The sequence below is a fragment of the Aquarana catesbeiana genome, linkage group LG04 (genome assembly GCF_042186555.1).
Source record: "Aquarana catesbeiana isolate 2022-GZ linkage group LG04, ASM4218655v1, whole genome shotgun sequence".
In the NCBI taxonomy this organism is placed as follows: Eukaryota; Metazoa; Chordata; class Amphibia; order Anura; family Ranidae; genus Aquarana; species Aquarana catesbeiana.
The window spans coordinates 658,183,173-658,208,122 of NC_133327.1; the positions used below are offsets into that span (position 1 = coordinate 658,183,173).

The following is a 24,950-nucleotide window of genomic DNA, read 5'->3' on the forward strand; positions in this document are numbered from 1 at the left end:
GGGGGGGGGGTTGGATGACGGGGGGGAGTTGCACCCAGAATGTTTTTCCTTGGACGTGATTGGATGTTCTTAGCAAAATAAGTAAATTGTCACCTTGTTCAGTAAGCTAAGAGAAAGGTCCATTGCAAAGTGAACAGCCTATTTGTCTTTAGTAAATCAACCCCTATATGTGCTATAGGCAGGCATTTTTTGATAGGATTACTGTTGAAAACAAAATCAAAATTTTACAGTAATTATCAGGCATGATACAAAGGTGCTTACCAGGTATCATTGTAGGCATAGCTATACTCTTGGAAATTTTAGAATATTTGATCAGTTTTTTTTTTAATAGCAATCTGCTGTATATAAATTCTGTTGTTTCTCTTCCAGATGTATCAGTTAAGAGTGTTGAGGCAGACTTTCAACAAGCTTTAAGTTGTGCTGAAGCCTGCTAGCAGCTTGTTTAAAGTGACAATCAGCACTTGCATTAGGATCCGTGTTCAACATTTACAAACTCAAGATGAATGGTGCTTTAAAATCTTCACCAAAGCTTGCTGAAAGCTCTGCAAATGCTTTATGAAAGCTTGCTGTTCACACTGTCCTGTCGTCCGAAAAGATGGAATTGACTGTCAGATAAGCTGCTCAGTTAATCGGCCCATCGTTAGTCGTACAAAATTTGACTTGCGGTTTTCTTATTGGGCCTTTAGCCTATAAAGCACCCTTCGGCTTCAGTTTGTAAATGCCACACACAGATATCAATGGGAGTGCTGGTTGCCACATTAAGCAAGCTGCTGGCAGGATTCAGCAGGCTTTCAACAAGTTTCAAGTAGAGCTAAAGCCTGTTAGCAGCTTGTTTAAAGTGACAGCACTCCCATTAAAGGACAATGACAGCCAAAGCTCGTTTTGCTGTACCTCTCCCGTGGATCACAGGGGTGCAGTTTGTTCTGCAATCCTGTGACCTGTTTTCAGCAGACTGCTGTCGGCTGATGTCACAGCGCCGGTCCAGGCTGGGATCAGGCTGGGATCCACCCACATGCCTGGACTGGCAGCTGTCTCAGCCTCTCAGCGAGAGCCTGAGCTGGTCGCTCCTGCCCCATCTATAGCCCAATGCTCCAGTGAGCGCGGGGAGGGGGGGGGGGGTTTGGATTGGGCAGAGCAAAGAGCCGGTGAATGACAGTCACCAGCTCTCTGCTCGCGGAGTTTGGCGATGCTTGATCGCTTGCTTCTCAGGTTCTCAGTCTTAGAGCTGGTGGGGGACAAATGCAATATCACCTAGATAAGTATGATCAAAAAAAAAAAAAATACTGAACTTCTCTTTTAAGATCTGTGTTCAGCATTTACAAAGTGGAGCAGAAGGGTGCTTTAAAAGTTTCAGCAAAGCTTGCTGAAAGCTCTGCGAATGCTCTGTAAAAGCGTGCTGTTCACATTGTTCTTATACAAGCTGATGCCCTTGTGAAATTGGCTTAAAAAAAGGAAAAGTAATGCAGCCATCACATCTAAGATCTGGTAAGCTGCAATATATTGTTTTGGGGTTTAGATACACTTTAAAGAAGTTTTTCTACTTATCTAAGTGTCTTCATCGGTTGCAAAACAGAGGAAGCTACATGGATGAATGGTGAAACATCCTCCACATTGCAAAACAGGTCCAGATCAATGTGAATACTACTAACTCTCCAGCTATGGTAATTTAGTGGTATTTATAAAAGTTTTTGGTAGTATTTATGATAGTATATTAAGGTTTTCAATATGTAAGAATGATTTGTTTGTAATAAACTCTTCCATATATAAAGACTATGGGGTTATTTACTAAAGGCAAATCCACTTTGCACTACAATTGCACTTGGAAGTGCAATTGCTGTAGATCTGAGGGGAAGATCTGAAATGAGGGGAAGCTCTGCTGATTTTATCATCCAATCATGTGCAAGCTAAAATGCTGTTTTTTTATTTTCCTTGCATGTCCCCCTCAGATCTACAGCGACTGCACTTCCAAGTGCACTTGTATTGCAAAGTGGATTTGCCTTTAGTAAATAAACCCCTTATGATAGGAGGTTTTCTGATTGTATTCTGATAGATCAGTGGTCTCCACACTGCGGCCCTTTGCCTGCTTTTATGTGGCCCCTGGCGCACTATTTCATCCACTGATGCCAACAATGGGGCATAATGATGGGACACAATTCCTCCCAATGACAATAACAATAATGCCCAATGACACCAATGATGGGATACAATTCTTCACAATGACACCAATGATGGGGCACAGTTCCTCCCAATGACACCAATAATGGGACACATTTCATTCCAATGACAATACCAATAAGGCTCAATGACACCAACGATGGGACACAATTCCTCCTAATGACATCAATGAGGGGGCACAATTTCTCCCAATGACACCAACAATGGGGCCTAGTGATAACAATGATGGAATACAATTCCTCCCAATGACACCAACAATGGGGCCCAATGATTCCAATGATGGAACACAATTCCTCCTACTGACACCACTGATGGGGCACAATTTCTCCCAATGACACCACCAATGGGGCCCAATGATTCCAATGATGGAACACAATTCCTCCTACTGACACCACTGATGGGGCACAATTTCTCCCAATGACACCAACAGTGAGGCCCAATGCCACCAACAATGGGGCCTAATGACACAGATGATGGGGCACAATTCCTCCCACCGACACCAATGATGGGGCACTGTTTTTTCCCACTGACATCAGGACCTTTTGTACTTCCAAAGGCCACAGTCCGGCCCCTCTAAAGTCTGAAGGACAGTAAACTGGCCCTTTGTTTAGAAAGTTTAGAGACCCCTATGACAGATGATTATGTGTAGTCTTCTAGCTTTGCATGGATTTATTTTCCTGATTTGCACACATGCATTTCTCACCCCTCTCTCTCCTTTTCCCTACCAGACCATGAGCAGCTCGAGGAACACTAAAGGAGGCTCACCCTGTCCTGACTTTGAGCTCAGCTACTTCCTGGAAGCGGCACTTCAGAGCGCCTATGCCGCGCATTTCAAGAGAGGGTGAGTGGACAGTTGTCCAGCTTTAATAAAGTTTTGAGAAGTAGGTATGTTATAGACAAAGAATGTAGCTGTAGCTTCTCACTGTGTGCATTGGAAACTGCAGCAAGTCAGATATAGCCCACCTCATTTCTTGGCTGGAGGACGTCTGGCATCATCTAGCATCAGGGATCTCCAAACTACAGCCCTCCAGCTCTTGATGAACTACATGTCCCATGAGGTACTGTAAAGTTCTGGCATTCACAGACATGACTAGGCATGATGGGAATTGTAGTTCCTGAACAACTGGATAGCCGTAGTTTGAATACCCCTATAGCTCCTTCATCCCCAGCCCTACTCTCCCTGGCCCGCTCCTTTCATTCGTCACATTTCAGTTCTTTCAATCATGGAGGCTCAGCATCACATGTGGGCATTACCTGTTACACCACAGCATGTTGAGGTGCATTGCTATTCATTGTCACCATATACAGAGTAAACAAATGCACCTACCCCTCATATATAATATTATCCATTCCCCTTCATGATCACGCCATTTTTTGCTATTCGGCAGTACGCTACTTTACTTGGTAATTGTGCAGTCATGCAACACGGTATGCAAATGAAATCTATAAAAAAAAAAATTCACACAGATCGAGCTTTCTTCTGGTGATATTTGATCATCACTGGCTTTTTTTATTTTTTATTATATAAAAGAAAACATAAAAAAAAAAAAAAAAAAATATTTTTTACTTTCTGCTATAAAAGATATCTGAAAAAAAAAATTAAGAAATTACATTTCTTCATGAATTTAGGCCAAAGTGTATTCTGCTACATGTCTTTGGTAAAAAAAAAAAAAAAAAATCGCAATAAGTGAATATTATTTGTTTTTTTGTAAAAGTTATAGCGTCTACAAACTATGGTATATAATGGAATTTCTATATTTCTTTTTTTTATACTAGTAATGGTGGTGATCAGCGACTTATAGTGGAAATGTGATAGTGTGGCGGGAAATCTGACACTATCTGGCTCAGGGGTACACTAACTCACTAAATGCCATTGACATCAATAGTGACAATACTACAGTGATCAGTGATACTACTATACACTGTCACTGTTCTAATGACACTGGCTGGGAAGGGGTTAACATCTAGGGTGATCAAGGGGGTTAACTGTGTGCCTAACAATGTGTACTGTGTGCTGCGATCCTGTTGTTGTTTCCCCTGGGGGAAAAGAGGGTTAGGGCCAGGACACCCTTTTAAGTAGTTATAGATTCAATTGGCAGACTCCGAGACTTCAATAGGAGGAGAGCCGTGCAGAGAAAGGCCCCAGCAAGGTGCCACTTCTCCACATGCAGGAATGCTGTCTTCTATGGTAACAGTCTTTAACAGTTCCTAACTTAAACGTCACAGTTCCTTCAGCTCCACTACAACTACCTCTTGTAGTTCTTCTACACTGAGCTCCTGGTCTCTCTCACTAGACCCTCTGATTCACTGACTCTGAATCCCTTGAGCTCCTCCATTCTTTGGTGGTATCTCCCTCAAGCGTCACCCCTGCTGGGTCCCTGGCTTGGTACTCCAGATACTTCTCAAGCTTCACCCCTGCTAACCGGCGAGGTCCCTGGCTTGACTCACAAGGCTGCCCTGCAAGCGTCTCCTCCACGGGTTGGGTCCGTGACTTGATCACAGCCTGAAGTTTCCAGATTCTCCACCGTGGCCGTTTGGCGAGAATATGGTTCCAGTACTTGCTTCACTTACTCACTGTGGTCCCTGGTAAAGAAGATTGGTCCTTTAGTGGTGACACCTTCCGTTCTATCTCCGACCGACAGAACCGTCACTTCTGGTTGGACTGCAAGCCACAATCCCAACCCTGCGCTGCCCTCTTACTTCTGAATAGGCGCTCACACAGCCTGGCAGATGCCCCCCGGGATAGGTCCAATCTCTGTCCTAGCAGCCCGGGGAATATGACACACGTCCTCCCCGACAGCCGTCCAGGTGGCACAGAACACAGATCACCTGACTCCACCCAAATATATAGGCACAGAACACAAATATATAGGCTCTCCCAGCAGGCCAAGGGATTCAAGAAAACCCCCGCCCATTGGCCGAGATACCAGCATATACCCATAACCTGACCTTGAGTTGTCCTTCTCATATCTAGTACCACCAAGTACACAGCCACCGAGTGGTAGAAGAGAAAAGTGCAACAAGGCCAAACTTAGGGAGAAATCAATAGATCTCTATCAATCGACCAAGATAACTATTCTTGGCGAGTAAATTTGTGAGGAGCTCCCTGACTAAACCCCAGGGTGCTACAGACATAATGGGGTTGATTTACTAAAACTGGAGAGTGCAAAATCTGGTGCAGCTCTGCATGGCAGCCAATCAGCTTCTAACTTCAGCTTATTCAATTAAGCTTTGACAAAAAAACCTGGAAGCTGATTGGTTTCTATGCAGAGCTACAGACTACAGCACCACATTGTGTGTGCAATCAGTTTTAGTAAATCACATAGTGGTTTATTTACTAAAGCTGGAGAGTGCAAGATCAGTCTCACTTCTGCATAGAAACCAATGAGCTTCCAGGTTTTATTGCCAAAGCTTAATTGAACAAGCTGGGGTTAGAAACTGGCGGGTTTCTCTGCAGAAGTGAGACTGATTGTGCACTCCCCAGCTTTAGGAAATAAACCCCAGAGAGTGCTAATATGGGGCAAACAGACACAGTTGGAGGATAGCTACAGGCTTTAGGTCTGGTCACTGGCCTGCACTATTTAATAAAAATGGAGGAGCTCTTGTATCTATATACCCCAAAACTGCTGAGATATTTGGGACAGTGTTAAAACTGTGCCCCCCCCCCCCCCCCATGAGAACTGCATTTAGGGCTCTAGTGCTGCAAGGCAAGACTTGCAGTGTTAATTTAGTCGACTAATTTAGTTGACTAACTAAAAACATTTTAGTTGACTAAATGAATACTATTTTAGTCGACTAAAATACGATTTAAACTAAAACTATTGAGATGACTAAAATAAAACTAAACCTAAAAGCCATTTTAGTCAAAAGACTATGACTAAAACTGAATTGCAATTACTGAAATGTACTGGAGATTTAGTCGACTAAATACGACTAAAACTAAAACAATTGCAGAAGACTAAAATGGGACTAAAACAAAAATGCCATTTTAGTCCTAAGACTAAAATTAACACTGAAGACTTGTACCTATGAAGATGATGTGCTGCAATGGTGTCTTTAACCTTTGCATCTATAAACCCAAAAGTATTATTATTATTAGGGCTCATGAAGATGGGCGTTCTCAAGCCCATGTGTTTAGGGCCGGTTCACACCAGATGCAGTCCAGTGCATTTTTTTTTTCTGTATCAAAAACGCATGGACAGTAGGTTTCAATGGCCTAGTTCACACAAGTGCGGTCAGTTCCAGTGCTTTCCAGGGCAGAAAAAAAAGTAGAACCTTCTGCCTTTTTTTTTTTTTTTTTTTGCACAGAACTGTACTGGAACTCAGCAAAACACATAAAAAAAACTCACCAGAACGCATCTAAACACATCAAAAACTCATCAAAAACTCATTACAGAGAAAAAGAACAGGAAACTTTATAAAAAAAAAAAAAAGAGGGGGAAAAAACACATTGAAAATGCACCAAGAACCCCCCCGGAATGCAGCAAAAAAGAGCACGCAGAAACGCATCTGGAACGCATCCGCATTTCGGTGGTGTGAACCGGCCCTTAAGTAAAAAGTGCTGCATTTGACAAAAAAAGGATCAAAAACTGTGTTGGACTTACAAATCATACCCAGATTCACAGCTCCGCTCAAAGACCTGCCCCTCCTGTTCAGGGACAATGTGGGTGCTGGCCACTGCAGTCCAACTCCAATCCCCATCAGAAATATAAAAAAATGCATCAGCAGCACTCCACTCTTAGCTCCTCTTACTTGACGCGTTTCACCACTCCTGGCTTGCTCATAAGGATAGGGTGAAATGCGTCAAGGAAGGTTGGTTCCCAGGTGGAGACATTATTGTATGCACTCATTTTGTTGACAACTCATAAATACGGCAACAGGAGCTAGGAATGGAGTGCTGCTGATACATTTTTTTCATATCGTGGATGTACAGATCAAACAGGTCGGACGCAACCTCTGATCTGTCACCTACATTACTGCAGGTCAGTGAAAATGTGATGCTCTGCTCAAGGCCAGGACAAGGGGGGGCAAGAGGGGTCGGGGGGGGGCAAGAGGGGTCGGGGGGGGCATAAGGGATGGCTGCCCTGGGCGCAGGTGTCATGTGCAGAGGGGGCAGAACTTGAAGAGTTCCTGCCCACTACAAGCTGACAGTGGTAGTGCCAGCAGCATCATTACTCCTGGCAGCTTAGCGAGGGAAATCACAAGCAGCTTAGTGCAGGATGTCACAAACCGTTTAATTTGGGACGTCACAAGCTGAATGAGGAGAGCAGAATAGAGCTGGAAGGAGGCTCTTTCTGTGCTCTCTCTGCCCTTCAGCTCCTCCTCCTGTTGCTGATTTCTCCTGCATCAGGACTGTCAGATCTGGACTGTGCAGGGTTTGTCAGTGGTGTCCCCAGCCCTGATTCCATACCCCACAGGAGCCGGCATCTCTCCCCCACCGCCTGCCTGGCAGAAGTGTTAGATGTCTGCTTGCCCTAGGCTCCTCCTGGTGTGCCAAGATGAGGAGGAGCCTGGGGGGGGGGGGACATTAGGAGGGGGGAAAGAGAAGAGGATTAGTGAGAGGTTGGGGGGAGGGGGAAATAAGTGCTAGGAGGGGGTGTGTGATTTGTGTAGGGAGGTGATTTGAGGGGTGTCTAGGTGTCTAGGAAGGGGGATTTGGGGGGGGGGATTTGTGCTGGGAGGGGGGAGGGGATTTGTGCTATTAAGGGACATTTTTTGTTGAAGGGAGGATTTGTATTAGGAGGGGGATTAGGGAGGAAGGATTTTTGCTAGGTGGGGATTTGTGCTACGGGAGGGTTTGTGCTCATGGGGAAATTGGGGGGGGGGGGGGGGATTTGTGCTAGGAAGGGAGTTTTTTTTTGGCAGGGATTTGTTTTAGAAATGGGGAAATTCAGGGGGGGGGGGGGATTTGGGGGGCAATTGTCATACCTCTCAACATTTTATGATGGGAATGAGGGCCAGTTACTAGCAAACGTATGTAGGCATAGGACACGCCCCCTGTCACACCCCCTTAAAGGTGAATTAACAAAAAAAAAGTTAATTAAATCCACAAGGACTTTTTTTTTACCACTACTATTCCTTTATATTGGCTTCTAAAATGTACAAATACAGCAATTTAGAAATTGGATAAAAGGTTTAGCACTGGGAAACATTTTTTGAAAGATAAAAAGTGCATTTTACATACAACTATAGAGATCAGACCAAAATGAGGGATAAATGATGAGGAATAAGGGACAGAGGGACATTGCTCCAAATCAGGGACAGTTGGGAGCTATACAATTGTGCTGGGAGGGGGGATTGGGCGGGGGTGTCCTTTTTGATAGGTGGGGACATTGTTTTGGTGGGGACTTGTGTTAGGAAGGGGGATTTGGTGGGATTTTAGCTGGGGGAGGATTTGTGCTCATGGGAAAATTGGGGGGGGGGGATTTGTGCTGAGAGGGTAAATTCTGGGGGGAAGAGACCTTGTGCTAGGAAGAGGGATTGGGGGGGGGGGGATTTGTGGTAGTAGGGATGATTGGGGGGGTTTCTGCTCGTGGGGAAATTTGAGGGGCTTTGTGCTATGAGGGGGCATGGGGGGGGGGGAATTTGTGCTCTGAGGGAAATTTTGAGGGATAGAGGTTTTGTTCTAGAATGGGTAATTTGTGTGTGGAGGGGGGGGGGGGGTGGTCCTAGGAGGAGAGATTTGTGGAGAGATAGCATTGGAGCTGGTGGGGGGGATGGGGATCAAAGTTTTTTTAGGGGATTCCAGCAGGGGGGGGGGGGATTTTTGTTTAGGGAGAATTTTGGCTTGTAAAGAAAATATATCCTTAGGGATTAGCGTGCAGAGTAGTGCTTGGAGGTATTTTTGCTGACATTTAATGCTTATAGAATTTTTTTTTTGGGGGGGGGGGGGGGCGCAGTTTGACATCTTCGCCCTGCATGACCTTGTCTCGGCACTGGCTCTGCCAATGATATGCATATCAAATACATGTCAAAATGCAGGAAAAATGCCTATCTACAAGAGCCCTCATTATTATTATTATTAAACTACAGCATGCATGCTTTTCAAAAACTCTTCCCGAATATAGATGAGGGGTCAGACTTTTGCCCACACAGACAGAAGTGAAGGATTATGGGACTTCTGATACGATCGTCTTTCAGGAAACGTTTGTTAGACTCTTCCTAGCACAGTGGCAGGTCTGTCCCATCCATAGTGTGTGGCCTTTTCCTTATTCTGCTTCTACTTACTCTGTGAATCATTTGCAGGAAATGAGCAAATTAAACCTTTTCGGAGCTGAGGATGAATGAGTCATGATGTACTTAGAAGAGATTTTATGTCTTTTCTTATTAACACATTACAGAATATAATGATTCTCACAGGTAAAAGAAAAATGTGAATCTTAATTCCAGTTTTGTTAAAGTGGATATTTAGCCATTTGCCTACAGGGCACTTTTACCCCCTTCCTGCCCAGGCCATTTTTCAGCTTTCAGCACTGTCACACTTTGAATGACAATTGCGCGGTCATACAACTCCGTACCCAAACTAAATTTTTATCATTTTTTTTTTTAGACAGATAGAGCTTCCTTTTGGTGGTATTTAATCACTACTGGGTTTTTTATTTTTTGCTAAACAAATGAAAAAATACCGAAAATGTTGAAAAAAAAATTTTTTTCTTAGTTTTGGTTATAAAATATTGTAAATAAGTCATTTTTTTCCTTCACTGATGTGTGCTCATGAGGCTGCACTGATAGGCTGCACTGATGGGCACTGATAGGCTGCAATGATGGGCACTGATAGGCTGCAATGGTGGGCACTGATATGCTGCACTGATAGGCTGCAATGATGGGCACTGATAGGCTGCAATGATGGGCACTGATAGGCTGCAATGATGGGCACTGATAGGCTGCAATGATGGGCACTGATAGGCTGCAATGGTGGGCACTGATATGCTGCACTGATGGGCACTGATGAGGCACCACTGATAGTCAGCACTGATAGTCAGCACTGATAGTCAGCACTGATAGGAGGCACTGATGGCACTGACATGCGGCACTGATAGGCAATGATAGGCGCAAATGATAGGCAGCACTGATAGGCATCACTAGTGGACACAGATTGGCAGCACTGGTGAGCACTGTTGGGGCTGCATTGATAATCAGTGCACTGTGTGAATTTGCTGGTTTTTGTCTCTCCTCTCCACACACCCTGTCAGCATGAGGGGAGGATTGCTGATAACCGGCAAATCCTGCTTACATCCGTGATCAGCTGTGATTGGACACAGCTGATCACATGTTAAAGAGCTGCCGTGATTGGCTCTTTACCCCGATCACAGATCACTGCTGCCACAAGGGGTGCGCAGGAAGCACGAGCACGTCATATGACTTCCTCCCGGCAAAGTGCGGCTATAGCGTGGCCATGAAGGGGTTAAATGAAATTCATGCTTAAAGCGGTATAAAATAAAAACACAAAACTTTTAATACATACAGCATTTTTTTAATAATGTGGTGGCTGCATTCACTATAGTTTTTTGTAGGCCTTTTATTTTTTTCCCTTGGTGATCTGGCCAGTAACACACTCCTGTCAGATTTTTTTTTTGTCACCTGTGTCCCATTGCAAACATTTCCCTTCACTTCCTGTCCCATAGCCAAGCAGGAAGTGAGAGGAAATCCCTGCAAGTGAAGGGAATCTCTTGGGGGCCCCCAGATCACCAGAACTAGTGACCCCAATGGAAGATTTCCTCTCTATTACTTCTTCCGGAACAACCCAAAATTTGGGGTTTTCTTTTATTTTCACGTTCAATGATAATGGTAAACAAATAGAGAGGGGGAATCTCTTTAACAGGGGCACAGACAGCTATAAAAACTGACAGGGGCTCTAATCCATCTTCACTTTAAAAAAAAAAAGTTTTGCCTTTAGTTATGCTTTAAAGCTGTAAGCGGTAATAAACCCAAAAGCAAACGTGTATTATATTGCAGCTCACCTGTTCTTAGATGTGGTGGCTGCATTCATTTTCTTTTCTAGGCTTTCCATCCTTCATTTTCATCTGTTGATTCAGCCAGTAAGTCTGTTGTTTTTCAAAAGAACAAGCTGTCCTAGAGATGCATCATTTTACAAGGATGAGACAAATCATTTAGCACTGGCTTACAATGGTTTTCTGTAACTGCTTATAAAGTGTGAGCTGGAAAATTTGGCTTCAATTTGTTAGTGTATTTAAATCTGCTAGTATATATGAAATCCCCCCCCCCTCCGCAGACGGCCAATGCTGCTGTTCAAAGCTGCCCCCTGTGCTCCTTCATCCAGAGTGGGGACACTCTAATACAGGAGGTGTGTTACTGGCCTGATCACCAGGGGAAAGCAAAGGAAACAGAGGGGAAAAAAAGCCTAAAATAAAGAAAATGAATGCAGCGGCCACATGTAATGGTTGATAAGCTGCGATATATTTTTTGGTTTTAGGTTTAATATTGCTTGAACTCCAGCTAACACTTTTTTTAGGCAGGTACAGCAACAGATTTTTTTTTTTTTCATTTTGGGATAAAGATCTGACATAAATGAATACAAGCTGATCATTGTAAGCACTCCTGTTAGGTGCAGTTGCTATTCAGGGTATTCTGATAATGCCGGGTCCCGCTGTCAATGTCCCGGTGGAGGGATTGTGCCATCCTCTTTGCTTGGGTGGATGAAGGAATCAGTTTCTTTTTTTTTTTTTTTTTTTTTTTAGTTTAGCCAGCAGGGAACAAAATAAAATGTTCATCTCTGGCCAGCTTGGTGCACAACCAGGAAGCAGAGCCTGTATGCAAAACATGCAAATATGGCTATTCAATATACAGTATGTACGCATAAAAAAATACATTATTTCATTAATTTAGGATAGAATGTCGAAGGGCGAGAAACCTTTCAGGCAGTTATTGTTGTCTGGGTGCCCAATGCCAAGATTCACCCTCTCTATTGGTCATGGTGAGCTTCATTTCCTGTACAGAAAGTGGCAGGAAACCCACATAGAGCTGCCACAGAAACTGGAGGTACCGGGGAAATCTGGTGTACCAGTCTGCATCCTGTTCTGCAAAAAAGAGCAAGACTTTTGCAATGATTGACCTATAGTACAGTGCCTTGAAAAAGTATTCATACCCCTTGAAATTTTCTACATTTTGTCATATTACAACCAAAAACGTAAATGTGTTTTATTGGGATTTTATGTGATAGATCAACACAAAGTGGCACATAATTGTGAAGTGGAAGGAAAATGATAAATGGTTTTCAAATTTTTTTACAAATACATATGTGAAAAGTGTGGTGTACATTTGTATTCAGCCCCCCTGAGTCAATACTTTGTAGAACCTCCTTTCACTGCAATTACAGCTGTAATGCTGCATACATATGAGCGGTTTTGCCCTCGGAATAAACTCTGAAGGTTTTTCCGACGGAGTTCCGACAGAGTTCTGCTCAAGCGATCTTGCCTATACACGATCACACCAAAGTCCGACCGTCCAGAACGCGGTGACGTACAACACGTACGAGGGGACTAGAAAACGGAAGTTCAATAGCCAGTAGCCAATAGGTTCCGTCTCGTACTTGCTTGAGAGCATGCGTTGTTTTTGGTACGTCGGAAAAGCATACAGACGAGCGGGTTTCCAGATAGTAATTAGTACCGTCAGAAAAATTTAGAACATGTTCTCTGTCTATCTGAATTTTCAACGGAAAAAGTCCGATGGGTCATACACACGGTTGGAATATACGATGAGAAGCTCCCATTGGACTTTTTCTGACGGACATTCCGTTCAGCATTAGTCTTTTTGGGGATGTCTCTACCAGCTTTGCACATCTAGAGAGTGACATTTTTACCCATTCCTATTTTCAAAATAGCTCAAGCTCTGTCAGATTGGATGGAGAACGTCTGTGAACAGCAATTTTCAAGTCTTGCCACAGATTCTCAATTAGATTTAGGTCTGGACTTTGACTGGACCATTCTAACACATGAATATGCTTTGATCTAAACCATACAGTGCCTTGAAAAATTATTCAGTTTCCACATTTTGTTACAACCAAAAACTTAAATGTATATTGTAATTGTATGTGATAGACCAACACAAAGTGGCACATGCTGTCATTGTGAAGTGGTAGGAAAATGATAAATGGTTTTCAAATTTCTTTACAAATAAATATGTGAAAAGTGTGGGGTGCATTTGTATTCAGTCCCCTTTACTCTGATACCCCTCACTAAAATCTAGTGGAACCAATTGCCTTCAGAAGTCACCTAATTAGTAAATGGAGTCCACCTGTGAACTAAACCATTCCATTGTAGCTCTGGATGTATGTTTAGAGTCGGTTCACACGGGGCGACTTGTCAGGCGACCTAGCCGCCTGACAAGTCGCCTCCCGTTCTGTACAATGGAATCGTTCTAATCGGAGCGACGCAAGTTGCTCCGACTTAGAAGAAAGGTTCCTGTACTACTTTGGGGGTTACTTGCATAGACTTCTATACAGAAGTCGTTTTGCAAGTCGCCGTGGCAGTCGTGTGCAGGTCACCTCGGTGAGGCAACCTGCAAGTCGTGCCGCTTCTGGTGTGAACCGACCCTTAGGGTTGTTTTGCTGCTGGAGAGTTGAACCTCCACCCCAGTCTCAAGTCTTTTTCGGACTCTAACAGGTTTTCTTCTAAGATTACCCTGTATTTGGCTCCATTCATTTTCCCATCAACTCTGACCAGCTTTCCTGTCCCTGCTGAATAAATGCATCCCCAAAAGATGATGCTGCCACCACCATGTTTCACGGTGGGGATGGTGTGTTCAGGGTGATGTGCAGTGTCAGTTTTGCTCCACACACAGTGTTTTGCTTTTAGGTAAAAAGGTTCAATTTTGGTCTCATCTGACCAGACCAGAGCACCTTCTTCCACATTTTTGCTGTGTCCCCCACATGGCTTCTCACAAACTGCAAACAGTTCCCTCTGTTTTTATCCGGTGATCTGGCCAGTAACACACCTCTTATATTAGAGTGCCTCCTTGGGGCACAGCAGACAGCAGCATTGTCAGCCTGAGGGGAGTGTTAGATGTAGTAGCAGATTTGAAGAATTGAAGCCAAACTCCAGATCACACTTTACAGCAAATAGTTTTTTTTTTGTTTTGTTTTTTGAGATAAAGGTTTTTCATAAATAAACACTGATCTTTGCAAGCACCTCTCTCAGTGGTAAATGGTATGTCTCAACACTCTAACTGCCACATATGCAAGACAGCTTGTTCTGTTGAAAAACAGCAGACTTACTGGTCAGAGCATCAGATGAAAATAAAGGAAAGAAACCCTAAAAAAACCAAACAAATGCAGACACCAACATCTAACAATTGGTAAGCTGAAATATAATAAATGTTTGCTTTTGGGTTTAATACTGCTTTAGGGCAAAGTGATGTAATCGTAGGACTGGGGCACTCCCCAGCAACCCTCAGAAACCGTAAGAGTTCATATACCATGTCAGATGGCTTCATGATATGGCTAAGATCTATGGTAGGTACTGTTTGCAGGAGTGAGAAAGACCTAGTGACTGGTTGGATGCCAAGTGTGCAGCAGTCAGGTCTGACTTGCAGAATCCATTTTCCAAGAAAGGGTCAGGGCAGGCAGCAATCAGTAGAGTAATCTGTATCCAGGCAAGAGGTCGGGAGGCAATCAGTAATTTAATCCCTATCCAGGCAAGAGGTCAGGCAGCAATCAGTGGCATAATCCCTATCCAGACAAGAGGTCATGTGGCTATCAGTAGAATAGTCCATTATCCAAGCAGGGGTCAGGGCAGGCAGCAATCAGTAGAGAAATTCATATCCAGGCAAGAGGTCAGGCAGCAATCGGTAGCGTAATCCCTATCCAGGCAAGAGATCTGGCGGCAATCAGAGTAATCCCTATCCAGGGAAGAGGTCATGCTGCTATCAGTAGAATAATCCATAATCCAATCAATGGTAAGGAAGAGGGTCAGGCAACAGTAGCAGTCCAACGCGAGGCAAGTCAAGACAAATCTACAAGAGCCAGAATGGAAGAACACAATGACAAGCCAAAAGCCCTGAGCTTGTGACGCTCAAATAGAGTGCCACAGCGCCGCAGACAATCAGAGGGAGGAGCATTGTAGACAGAGCTCGGGGTGTGTGGCCACCAAGCCAATCAGTGCCGAGGAGGCTAGGCAGATTGAGCCGACCTTCTGCCTAGCAGTGAGGACAGCTTCTTAGGGCCATGCTACCACTGATTAATGGGAGTGGAAGGGGTGGTGCTGTCAGAGCTGGGCCCGTTGTCTGACAACCGCCGACGCTCAGGCTATATATGGCTCTGGCACAATTGCTGGGAGAGGCAATGTAGGAATGTCTCTCACTAACAAAATCATCCAATGAAGAAATCTCTTCTGGTGATAACTGTAATTGATGGGGACATCCCTTCACTTAGGAGAGATTTCCTTTCACTTTCTATGGGACTGGAAGTCAAAGGAAATCTCCCTGATGGGACAAAGAAGAAAAAATACTGGCAGGCCCCCTAAAGTGTATGTAAGCTCGACACTTCTGAACTTGAACTTCTATCGTTGCTCCTTTTTGGTGTGTTGAATAAATATACTGTAGCGGAACCCCCGTAAGGGCTCCTGAGAATTGTGGTTTGTCTCTCACCCTGCCCAGCCCTGCATTCACTCTCAGATACTCCAAGACATAAAGCAGTCAGCGAACTTTGTTTTTTTTTTTGTTTTATTGAGGAGTATAACTTGGATGGAGATGGGAGATATGGGATGCCCAGCGTGGATTAATAGAAACAGCAATTGGTTTTGGGACAACTATGTACACTCCCTGTACATAATCCTTCAGCTTCCTCCTGCACATCACTTGCTGCAGACTGTCACTTCTAGTCACCTCCAGCACATCACTTGGTTCCCCAGGAACAGCTAGCACTAATTGTTTGTTAGGACTGACCACGGCCCCAACAGTGTAGCAGAAAAGTCCTTGTGCTAGCTGCCCTAACTATGGCTACTGATTCCAGTTAGCCCTCTTCAGGCCTTACCAGCCCTCTTGGCTGCAGCTACCTCTTTCCACTGCCTCTTCCAGCACAGTCCACACTTCTGGTTCTGCACCCATCGCAGACTGCAAGCTCCCAGTCCTCCCAGGTGTGCCTCCCTAGTCCTCCTGACTGTGCCTCACTCACCAGCCCTCCTGGCTGCAACCAGTTGTCCTCCCTGGAGTCTCTTAGCACTGCTCTCTCCCGTTGTCCTCTCCTTGCTCTCTCTTCTGCCTCTGGTCCAGGACCTCTTCATATGTTTCTTGAAAGTGGTCCCTACTGCACCCGAGCCCAGACCCAAGGTCACTCCCCAGGCTGGGGAGCTCCCTCAAAGGCCCCGACAGCTTTTGCACCCTCTCACTCCAGCTCTTCCACCTGACAACAACCCTCGTCGCTGGCCTGACCCTGGGTATTTAAAGAGGCCTGTCCCCTGCCAATCCAGATTGGGGATTGGTCAGGGCTCCCTAAACACCCCAGGTAGCTCCAGCCCCCCTCCCAACACTCTTTCTAGAAAGCACTAGAAGCCTCTGAAAAGAAATGGGAGGTCCTGATGACACCACCTGTTCGTCACCCAGCCCTACCCTGAGACACTCACAGGCCAGAATGAAAACAAACAGGGCTAGCAACCAGCCAGGCCTGCATAAATGTACCTATCTACTACTAGAGGGTGCTACAATACAGTTGAAAATGTTTTGTTATATTTATTTGATAAGTGCAAAAAAAAAAAACCACTTGTTGATCCTGACAGGTATTTAAATCAGCTGATCGTTACCAGTTTGCATGGTTTCTAGTTTTCTCTGTCGACTCCCCCCGTGTTATGATAAGGAGATGGTGTTGTGTAGTTCTAACACATTTCCCGTCCTAGGGTGACATCACTGCTCCTCCATAGGTACAGCACAGTAAGTGAGCGCTGTCACCATAGAACAGGAAGCGTATTACTGGCAGGATCACCAGGTGAAAATAAAGGGGCAAAAACTTAAAAAAATATATTACAGTTTGTTCATGGGTTTAAGAATAAAGCAGAGATGCCACCTGAGTGCAGTATTAAGAGTAAAAAATGTTATTAAAAAGACTCACAAGATGTGGAAAAGATCGCTCATCACATAAGATAAGAGTCGGCAGCTCGCTTCTTTCTTGCAGGCTTCACATGGTAGCCTGGACAGCTAGCGGATGTTCTTGGGTTTAGATTCATTTTACATGAGGCTGAGGCCGTTTCACAGTTATCCTACTATCCCGACTAATGGGAGTGCGGCGTCCTTTGACTTCTTTATACCATTTCTATTCTGGATGTGTATCTGGATGCTGACACCCGATAGAGCTGAGAATCACTGGGGCAGTTTGTGAGTGCTTAGAATGGCGCTCCAAGTTTGTTTAGAGTAGTTTGTGTCAGAATAGATTGGATAAGTAATGGTACAGTCTCCTTGCTCTAGCTTTCACCAGTCTATGTTATAAGCAGTGACTGAGACCATGGGCCTAGAATTACGTCATACCTCTAGGAAGAGTTCCTATTAAAATATATAATTTGGTATAGGGGAAGTGCCGAGGTAATAAACGTTTTACACTCAGTTAGTTATGAAGAGAAGTTTGCTTCCAGTTAAGAATAACAGTTTTTGGAATAAAACTATAATTACGGTACCTCATTCATTTCTTGCAAACGAATTTAAAGTTCCTCTAATAGCCAAAAAAGATGTGTCTTGGGGCATCAGCAGTTAGGTAGACACAATATAGTTTCAATGAAACAGTTGACTTGTGTCCAGAATGACTGGACATGGGAGCAGGACCATGATGCAAGAAAAAATCTGCTTCTTGATCACAGGCACTGAAGTACAGCATGGAATGTCTGTTCTTTAATCTGTACATCTGCAGGGTGGGGGTGGTGTGGGGGGGGGGGGGGGCATATTATATTTAATGGTATAGCTTGAGTTGAATCATTTTGTCTTTGGATGAAAAAACTGAGGACATGTATGTCTCAGGGAGACTGACTTTTTGCCTTCTGTGGACATAAAAGATACTTCCTTGCATGTACCCATCTTTCCAGCAGACCACTGTTTTCTGAGATTTGCTGTAGGGCCTTTGCACTACCAATTCATAATCAGTTTTCTGGGATTTGCTGTAGAGCCTTTGCCATACCAGTTTATTGTCCTATTCAGCTTCTCCTTGGCTCCAGTTTTGGCCCTGTTGCGATTTCTTGGCATCACCATTGTGGAATATGTAGACCTTGAACCCTCATGCAGAAGTGGAGAACTGTATAGCTTCTGGACTAAGTCTTTGGGCTCATTTCACTCCAGTCCTCTGCAATGTAAGGCGAGTCGGTCCTGGGAAGTCTTGGGCACCTTGTCTGTGCAGGGGACTTGGTCGTTGGTAGAATCTTGTCTCTCAATAAAAATCTTGGGCTCTGGCCGATTTTCCCTACAGCGTTTGACCAATCTGTTGGAGGGCCATCTGTTCTGGATTCAGTCGGACATTATGGCACTGGCATACATTACCATAAAGGAGGAATAAAAAGAATTACTGTTGCAAGAGAAGTAAAGCAGAGCCTGTCCTGGTCAGAACTGCATATTTCAGCTTTGTCAGCCATGTACATTTCAGGTGTAGACAATTGGCATGCAGATTACGTCAACTGGCAGAATTTAAACCCAGGAAAGTGATCTCTACACTTGTAGGTGTTTCAGGACCTGTGCCACAGGTCGGAGACACCAAATATGGCCCTCCTGTTCTTCAAGTTCATCAAGAAGCTGGACAGTTTTGACTCCAGGTACAGGGATCCTCTAGCGAAATCAGTGGATCCTCTGACGGATCTGTGGGACCTGTACACCCTGGTTTCTGCCTTTTCTTCCATGAAACCTCTTCTTTGCCTTCTCATGATTGAGATAGAGGGCATTCTGGTGAACCTCATTGCTTCAGGTTGGCCCAGACAGATGTGGTACATCAACCTGGTAAGTTTTCTAGCAGGTGCGCTCTGGACCCTGTCAGACTGTCCAGATCTACTGTCTCAGGGGCTGATTTACCATCCTGCTTGTCAGTCCCTGGCTTTAACAGTGCTTAATGAACAGGGGCATCTCCGAGTCTGTGATTCCTATGATGCGCAAGGCTGCTTTACTTGGTGTGAATCTAGAGGCTTTCAACCCAGTAGTTTCTCTATGGGACAAATCTTTTCCTTCTAGCAGTTGGATCAGCATTTATTGGCTCTCTTGGCTTTTCGCACCATCAAAGATCAAGTCTGCTCTTTCCATTCTGTTTCAATGTTTGTTAGCCTCTCACTCTTTGATTAAGACCTTTGTGCAGGGGGCCTCCTTTGAAGTTCCCCTTGTACATTCCCCTGTGATTCCATGGGATCTGAATCAGGTTGTCTTTTCATTTCAGAAGCTGCATTTTAAATACATTAAAGATGTTACTCTCTCTTCTCACCCACAAGGTTGCTTTCCTTGTAGCTAACACCTTTTGCAATGTCTGGAATGGTGCCCTTATCTTGCAAAGAACACTTTGGGTCTTGCATGTTGACAACGAGGGGCTGAGGCCCATGACTTCCTTCTTGCCAAATGGTAGTCTCTGACTTTCACCAACTGGGACATTTTTCTTCCATTTTTTTAGTCTGGCTTGGGCTCATCAAAAGCACATTTCTTTCTGTTGTCTGGATGTGGTTCGGGAGGTGCAAGTCTGTCTTTTAGCCACTGCTTCTTTCAGGAAGACTGATTCCCTTTATGTCATTCTAGATTGACCCAGAAAGGGCACCCCTGGCTTCCCCATTCAACCATTACTAAACAGAACAACATCCGACATTATGGTCTCAATAGTCAGGTTCTTCCCTTTCTTGTTAAGACTCCCTCTACTCATAATGTGAGCACTTGGGCTTTTCAGCATTAGGCAACCTTTTCCCATATTTGTAGTGCTGCCACCTGGTCTTTTGTTCACACATTTGTTAACTTCTGCCAGGTGGACAGTTCTGCCACTTCTTGGAGTAAGATCTTTCAGATAGTTGTTTGAGCTGCAGGCATTCCCCAGTTAATGTTGTTTATGTTGTGCCTAATAGCTTTAGTTTGCCTCAGTTGGATAGTTTTTTTTATGACCCTAAGATTTAAGACATTGTGTGTCCTTCAATAGATTAGAAATAAATTTGAATTTATCTTAAAATACTTTTCTTGGACACAATTGTGAGAAACAGAAAGTCTTAAATCTTTGGATTATTGGGCACTGATACTGGCACTGACCAACATAAAACTGTAGGCCAGAAACGCAGAGGGGTAGGACATGTGTCCCTCAGTGGACTCTCAAGAAAAAGATTGTATGTTGAGTATAAAAATCTCTAAAAAATATTTTTTCAATTTATGGAAAAAAAGAAGGTGATCCTTGAGTTCAACTTTAATGCAAAACATTCCAGGTTACCCATTTAAGGAACAGGGCACATTTTACTAGCTCTACTTTGATCTTCTGCCTAGATCACTGTGTGTAATGCAGCACAAAACAAGTTTTTCTTCTTGTTCTGACATGTACTGAACTATCAAGCACGGCATGACATTTTGGTATGCTTTATTTAATTTTGAAACAGATAATAAAGAAGTGCGCGTGTTCAGGACCACACCTCGATAATTTTCTGTAGAAGCTTTTTAACTATTTCCTTACCAGGGGTTGTTTACCCCAGCGTTTTTTGAACGCGCCGATAGAATACCCCTGACATGCGCTCAACCATTTGTTTTTTTTTTTTTTTGTAGCTTTAGTTTAGTTTTGCAAAATTAATGCAATGGCTGCCCAGCTCAGTGGTAAGATTGGAAGTGCATCTGATATTTGATTTTTAGTATAACACTTTCCCTTCATCGGGGCTTGGATGAAAAATGACAAAGCTTTCTATTTGATCTTAAAACAGGGATTGACAAATTTGCTTTGAATCTAGGAGCCAGCTAAAAAAGTTAGGAGCCAGGTTTTTTTTTTAACAAATCTTACGGGTGGAACATGTAACATGTTCCTGAAGGTGAAATTATCCTTTAACCACTTCAAGACCAGGCCTATTTTTGACATTTGTTGTTTACAAGTTAAAATCAGTATTTTTTGCTAGAAAATTACTTAGAACCCCCAAACATTATATATATATATATATATATATATATATATATATATATATATATATATATATATGTGTGTATGTGTATATACAGTGTGTGTATATACATATATATTGTTTTAGCAGAGACCCCAGAGAATATTTTATGTCACACTGTATTTGTGCAGCAGTCTTTCAAACACAATTGTTTTGGAAAAAATACACTTCAATGAGTTAAAAAAAAAAAAACAGTAATGTTATCCCAATTTTTTTGTATAATATGAAAGATGATGTTATGCCGAGTAAATAGATACCTAACATGTCATGCTTTAAAATTGGGCACACTTGTGGAATGGTGACAAACTACGGTACTTAAAAATCTCCATAGGAGACGCTTTAAAAAATTTTAACGGTTACCTATTTAGAGTTACAGAGGAGGTCTTGCACTCAAATTATTGCTCTCGCTCTAATGATCGCGGCGATACAGTAGGTGACCGTGATATTGTGTCAATCTCGCCACTGTTATTGGCGAGATTTGACACCTGCCAGCCCCGTCGCGGGAGCCAGTGCCGAGCTGGCTCGCTCATCGGGAAAGGAAAACTTTTTTCCCTTTCACAATGAGCGACAGGCAGTGCTGACAGCTGTCTGGTATGAATCATGAGGGGGAACCCCTCATGGTACCCCTACCCATTCACCTAGGGAAAAAAGTGTCAATAAATAAAACAAACTACACAGGTTTTTAAAGTAATTTATTAAGCAGCTCCGGGGGTCTTCTTTCGACTTCGGGGGTCTTCTTCCGACTTCTCCGCTCTCTCCGTCCTCTTCTTCCGGTGTCCGGTTCTTCTCCCAATGTTCGGCCTCTTCTCCCGTTGTTCGGTTCTTCTGCTGGGCTCCTCCACTATCTTCTGCCGCTCTTTTGCTAGCGGTGGCCCGGACTTCTGCGCTGTCTTCTTCCCTCTTCTCTTCTTCCGATGTTGACACGACGCTCTCTCCCGCTGGAATGCTGTGTGCGAGCTGTGCAACCATTTATATAGGCGGTGACCCCACCCCCTTATGACGTCGCAGTCCCAGCATGCGCAGGGACTGTGGCGTCATAAGGGGGCGGGGTCACTGGGTGACATCACCTGGTGACCCCGACCCATGCCTATATAAATGGTTGCGCGGCTCGCAGACAGCATTCTAGCGGGAGAGAGCGTCGTGTTAACATCGGAAGAAGAGAAGAGGGAAGAGGACAGCTCAGAAGTCCGGGCCACCGCTAGCAAAAGAGCGGCAGAAGATAGTGGAGGAGCCCGGCAGAAGAACCGAACACCAGGAGAAGAGGCCGAACATCGGGAGAAGAACCGGACACCGGAGGAAGAGGATGGAGAGAGCGGAGAAGTCGGAAGAAGACCCCCGAAGTCGAAAGAAGACCCCCGGAGCTGCTTAATAAATTACTTTAAAAACCTGTGTAGTGTGTTTTATTTATTGACACTTTTTTCCCTAGGTGAATGGGTAGGGGTACCATGTACCCCATACTCATTCACATAGGGTGGGGGGCCGGGATCTGGGGGCCCCCTTATTAAAGAGGGCTCCCGGATTCCGATAAGCCCTCTGCTCGCAGACCCCGACAACCAACGGTCAACATGGGGAAAAGGTGCGTTGGGGTGGGGGTGATGAGGGCATGCGTCCCCACCCCCTTTCCTGACCGGCCGGGCTGCGTGCTCGGATAAGGGTCTGGTATGGATTTTGGGGGGGACCCCCACGCAGATTTTTCGGCGTAGGGGGTTCCCCTTAAAATTCATACCAGACCTAGGGGCCTGCTATGCCCCTGGGGGGGAACCCACACTGTTTTTTTATTTAAAATTTGCCGGCGGCGTTACCCCTCATGATTCATACCAGACAGCTGTCAGCACTGCTGCCGCTCATCACGAAAGGAAAAAAAAAAGTTTTCCTTTCCCGATGAGCGAGCCAGCGCGACATGCACAGTACCCTGTCGCAGAGAACCAGCGCAATGGGATCGCGCTGGAAACACAATTTCACGGTCAGGTACTGTACCTCACATGTGTGATTTGAACACTGTTTACATTCGCAGGCACGACTTGCGTATGCGTTTTTGTTTGGCACGCGAGCACAGAGGGATGGGGCCTTTTTACATTTTTTATTTATTTTATTTTATTTACGCTGTCCCTTTAAAAATAAAATTTCTGATCACTTTTATTGCTGTCACAAGGAATGTAAACAACCCTTATGACAGTGATAGGCAGTGACAGGTACTATTTATGGAGGGATCGGGGGTATAAAAGACCCCAAACCCCTCCTCTGCACTTAAAAGAATTTGAAATGCCAAGATTGCCGTTCTTGAATACTAATATTTTTTTAAAATTGGCGCCGCTGGCTGACGTAGTAAACCGGAAGTGACGTTGTCATCAAAGCCAAATCCGGTGGCTGGTGGCTCGGGTCTCCTGGTGGGATGGGAGATGTCCCCTCCCGCTCCTTGTAATAACAGCCGAGCGGCTGCTTAGTAGCATCGGTTGTTATTACAAGAAAGCCAAACTTTGGCTCTAAACAGGACCAGAGTGATGCCTGTAGCTGCAGGCATCACCCCGGTACAACCACTTCAACAAAATGACGTACAGGTATGTGATTTTGCGTGACGAGGTTTTACCCTCTGTGGCAGGGCGAGGCTGTGCCACTCAGTAATATGATGGTCTAGGCCAGGTTTTCTAGAAAACAGGCACACTAGTAGTACAGGTGTCTGCTGTCTTTATATTAGTGACAGCATTAAAGTTTAGGGTTCCACCTTCCTGTGAGGGTCAGTGTGTGTTGGGAACAGAGAGTTACGCGTCTGCACCATGCTATCCAGGACAGGACAGACAGAGGCTCGAGCCTGTGAAGGACATAGCAGCAAGGAGCTTCATGATAAGAGACCAGCTTCAAGAGGTACAGCGGTTGGTGCACGAGCACTGGGGTGTGTTTGATGGTCAGGAGGACCGAAGGTACTAAGTGAGAGCAGTAAAGCTGCAAAGAGAGCCAGGAGGCTGAATAATCTTTCCTTTGTTTGATAGTGGAAACCCCTGTATGGGCTACTGATATTTTGTTTGTGGAACTATTCTTTGCTGTTTTAAATACACTTCTGGCGTGGAGTCAACTCACTGTTTTGCACTACCAAAGAGCTACAAAACCCCCAAGTTGTCACACCTCTTCATAACCAGGTCATTTTTTGCTTTTTAGCACTGTGCTACTTTAATTGGCAACTGCTTGGTCATGCTACACTGTACACAAATTAAATTTATATAATTTTTTTTATAATTTTTTTTTTTTCGCACAAATGGAGCTTTCTTTTGCTGATATTTAATCACCACAGGTTTTTTTTAAAAAAATTTTTGCTATATATCACCACCAGGTTTTTTTTATTTTTTATTTTTTTGCTATATAAATGTAAGATATCAGACATTTTGAAAAAAAAAAAAACTTCTGTTATAAAATGTTGCAAATAAATAATCTTTCTTCATAAATTAAGGCCAAAATGTATTCTGCTACACTTCATTGGTAAAAATAACCCAAATCAGTGTATATTAGTCTGTGTGAAAGTTATAGAGTCTACAAACTATTATTATTATACAGGATTTATATAGCGCCAACAGTTTACGCAGCGCTTTACAACATTAGGGAGGACAGTACAAGTACAATACAATTCAATACAGGAGGAATCAGAGGGCCCTGCTCGTTAGAGCTTACAATCTAGGAACTACGGTATATATGCTTGAAAATTGATCAATC

General features: G+C 44.1%; 1 protein-coding gene across 2 annotated transcripts in view; it reads left to right on the top strand.

Moving 5' to 3' along the window:
• The window catches only part of TTC7A (tetratricopeptide repeat domain 7A), a 577,716-nt gene that overhangs the window by 92,305 nt on the left and 460,461 nt on the right, over nucleotides 1–24,950 (top strand). For both annotated transcript variants that reach the window (XM_073628505.1, XM_073628506.1), the window contains one exon: nucleotides 2,904–3,016. In XM_073628505.1, coding sequence (XP_073484606.1) covers nucleotides 2,904–3,016 — 113 coding nt within the window. The remainder of the gene's footprint in view (nucleotides 1–2,903; nucleotides 3,017–24,950) is intronic.